This window comes from Limulus polyphemus, unplaced genomic scaffold, assembly GCF_000517525.1.
Source record: "Limulus polyphemus unplaced genomic scaffold, Limulus_polyphemus-2.1.2 Scaffold3923, whole genome shotgun sequence".
Classification (NCBI taxonomy): domain Eukaryota; kingdom Metazoa; phylum Arthropoda; class Merostomata; order Xiphosura; family Limulidae; genus Limulus; species Limulus polyphemus.
Window position 1 is genome coordinate 12,273 of NW_013669533.1, and position 4,113 is coordinate 16,385.

The window sequence follows — 4,113 nt, forward strand, 5'->3', positions numbered from 1 at the left end:
GTACAGTTTTGGGCTCCCTTCCTCAGGAAGGACATTGAGTTGTTGGAGAAGGTTCAGAGAAGAGCCACTAGGTGATTGTGCAATTGTCGTATGGGGAGAGAATAAAATCTCTTAACTTGTTTTCTTTGGAGAGGAGTCAGAGGAGATTTGACTGAGATGTTTAAGATTAATAAGGGTATTGATAACATAGATCTATCAAACTGATTGGTGAGCTTTAAATTAATATTCATGTCACAGTGGTGAGCTTTAAATTAATATTCATGTCACAGTGGTGAGCTTTAAATTAATATTCAGATTTGTATCACATTCCAGCTGTGTGCTACAAAATATGGGCGAACTTTTCTAAGAGATAAACAGACGTATATTATAATGCGGGAGTTACACAAATGGGAGAAGTCTTATCCTGTATTGTTTGCATGTGAAAACCTTGTGGATATTTTGATTGGTGATGATCCTGAACCTGGGATGGAAAACCTTAAAAATGTGGAAATACCTTCTGACCTTACTGAAAAGTTTGAAAAAGAAGACCAACAGCTTTTAAGTACAGAGTGAAATAAAACACCTCACACACATTACTGTGTTTATACTTACTATTTTAGTAATAAAAGTTCAAAACCTCAGAACATGCAAAATATCTCTATACATCAGGATATCTTTAATTAAAAGTTTTGATCAACTTTCATGTTATTTACAATATTTCAATTTAAGTAAAATACAAAATATTTTATACTTTAAAAAATGACTGTACTTACTTTTGATGTGCATTTTTTCTTTATTTTTTGACTTTCAAAATAGATATATATATACAAACTCATGTTTGTATACTTCTACAGCAGATAAAAGTTTTGAGATGGCTGTGTTCCTTGTTATCAAGTTTCTTCAGCAGATATTTATAGGATACATCATGAGCTACATATTGTAGAATCATTAATCTCTTTATGAGGCTGAATAATTATAAACATTTTAAAATTACAAGAAAAATACATAACCATATGAAAGTTATATTTAAGGGTTACTGTCTTGTATAAAAATTATTCCATGGTTTATGCTTAATACAAACGAATTGTATGTTTGATCATTTTTTGCATAATTAAAAAAAAACAGCAGGTTTGACTTTAAGTTAATAAAATTCACTTGCAGTAGTAATTTGCTATAAGTACAGAAAGTTGTAGAAGTGATATGCTTAGAACTGAGAAATGCAAATAAAATTTTTTTATTGCTATATTAAGTTAAATTCAATAGAGTATTTGTGAAGGCCCAGATGATAAGACAGTAAGTTTTCAAGTTTAGAAACATCCTATCTAGCCCTCACAAAGAAATTACTTCCATTCTCTTTCAAAATGGCTACCCTATGCATTTCTTGGAGAAAATAACTTCTTAACTAATTTGTTTGTCAAACCACCTAAGATACCCACTGTACCCAAACTTCCCTTATACACCTGCTTACCATATCTCTGGAGACAGAGCTCCCTTATCACGAAAATATATGACCTAATTTTATATATCGCAAATTATTGTTGTTAAATACAGTGCAGTTTGTGGTAATTTTGAATGGGGGAGCTCCTAACAAGCAGCACCATCTGGAGAAAAACTAAGACTGAAAATAGTGAAAATGAAGCATGAGCTGAACACATTTTATATAAGTGATAAAAATATCAATTGATTTTAATATTTATATTTCAACAAAAGCTGTGAATGATATGTCTCTGTAAACCGTTTTTATAAGTTAAAAACATTTTATCAATTATTACTGTTTTATAATTTGAAAAATTTCATACCTTAATAAAAGCCCACAAAAATAATTCCTATTTTTCAAATTTCATTTTCTACAAAATATTTTCAATATACATTGTTCGTTTAATTTAGTACAACTTAAGAAAAGAATCTGTATTCTAAATAACATATTTTTTGCTCTGTGATCATGTTCATTTTGAAAGTAAACTGATCCATAGCTACACTACACACTTGCACTGATTTTAAGGAGAGAACAAAAAGTAGCCATGGGCAACACACACACTAGTGAAAGTGAGACAGTACAGTCTGATGTGGTGCAACAATAAGAATTTCAGTGCCTGCATACTGTTCTGGCAAATCAATTCATCAAGGTCATTTTATGTTTCAACTTATCATAATAGGTTTTACTGATATTTTAAGGTGTTGAGTTACATTGTTGTAAAAAATATATATACAGCGCTTCACACCACTGTCAGGTGTGATATATGCACATGAATTAGGTACTACTTTTGAAACCATTAAAACCTAGAAAATGTTTTCAAATCAAACCTAAAATATACTTATTTTTTGTATTAACTGTAGAAGCTGTCAGTATTAAAATGTGTATATTCAAATATTGGTCTACATAAACTAACAGTGTTGATTTGTATAAAACATGAGTGGGTGGATAGGGGAGAGGAGTTTCTTTCACCCCTGGCAACAAAATAATTTTCTCTTCTTCTCAGAGGCCTTTAAGCCAATCCATTTTCTTTCTTTATTGCTCACTCAAAAAACATTCTGTTCATTTCTACAGTTTAAAAAATCAAAATATTAGGGTTTTTGACATTCTAATGGTTCAATTAATTGTTTTGTTTTAGAATGAAACTTCAAGTGTTGCAACAGGTAGTGGACGTAATGTTTTATTTTTTCCTCATTTATTTTCACAAACACAGCAAGTACAGTTAAACTATAAACAATGAGCTAACTAAAGCTCAGATCGATATTCAAAATGACCTGATCTCTGAAAAACATGTTTAGATATTTAGTATAGTAGTATATTAAAGGTGATCATCAGGTTGGACTATTAAATTGAAAGGTGGAGTAAGTAAACTAAATGGAGTGTATATAAATTCTAAGAACATACGAGTGAAAATAAGGAAAAATATTTAATTGTGCGTCAACCACATTATATTTGCTATATCCTGTGCCAACGAGGCTTTTCGTCCAGTGAATGAGATGCTATTTATACTACCACATTACATGAACAACTACACTGTTATGGTACAAATTATGCTGGATAAAAGATTAACACATGGACAAAACTTCACCAGTAAGTCATAACTCTTCCTCTAATCAAAGAACTGCTCTCCTCAAAGATCAATAATATGTTCTTAGTCAGACACATTCGGGTAAATGTTTGTGCGGGTGCATGTTCTGCACGTAGTACGATATTCCTGTCAACTGGATGTAGAAAGGTCATAAACACATATTAATCCTGTAACTCAGGCAAAGATTGAATATACGCCAATGATTAGAAACCCATCTCAAGGTGTCGTTCATTTATTTGTACAACTTTATATGAGTTAGGATTTTTTTTCTTCTACAAATGTTATTTGTATTAGTCGGTGACATATATAGCATTGGATTCTGGTATACTGCACCTATAAAAGTTTGTCCAATTTCTCTGCAGTATATTAGGATTTCTCTTGTCTTTGTTCTGTCTGAGCACGTCTTAGAATAACTTCACCTGAACCCCAACAACCCTTTAATGTTTCATCAGGACTTTAAGCCAATCAGCAAATGTAAAAACTTGAACTTCTACTGAATACAAATTTTGTTTTAAATTTTTCTCTTATGTGTTTGTTTTTTTTTTTGTTTTTTCATTTGCTGCCCATGTTTGATTTATGGTCTTTATAAAATTTCTAAAAGCTGTGTTTGAGGGAACTTTTGAAGTTATCTATTTGTTATCAGTGGGCCTGACCACCACAGAAATAACAGGCAGTTTATAGATAAAAACTATGAAAACCAGTTTCTTGAATACACTGTAGAACAATTAATGCTTTTCTTTAGGCAAATATTCACAGACCATAAGTGAAGAAAATGTACTTGGCTTCCTCTAGCTAACCAAAAGAATGAATCCAAAATCTAGTTTCAACTTAAGTTCTTATAAATTCATATTCTACGGCCAATCTACTGTGACATGAATATTAATTTAAAGCTCACTACTGTGACATGAATATTAATTTAAAGCTCACTACTGTGACATGAATATTAATTTAAAGCTCATCACTGTAACATGAATATTAATTTAAAGCTCACCACTGTGACATGAATATTAATTTAAAGCTCACCACTGTGACATGAATATTAATTTAAAGCTCATCACTGTGACATGAATAT

The 4,113-nt window shown here is 31.1% G+C and overlaps 1 protein-coding gene across 2 annotated transcripts in view; it reads left to right on the forward strand.

The window, feature by feature from the left end:
* Nucleotides 1-680, forward strand: part of LOC106470287 (protein HGH1 homolog) — a 12,397-nt gene extending 11,717 nt beyond the window's left edge. For both annotated transcript variants that reach the window (XM_013930833.2, XM_022398889.1), the window contains exon 6: nucleotides 313-680. In XM_013930833.2, the coding sequence (XP_013786287.1) occupies nucleotides 313-552 (240 nt within the window). In that variant the 3' untranslated portion in view covers nucleotides 553-680. The remainder of the gene's footprint in view (nucleotides 1-312) is intronic.
* The last annotated feature ends 3,433 nt before the right edge of the window (nucleotides 681-4,113 follow it).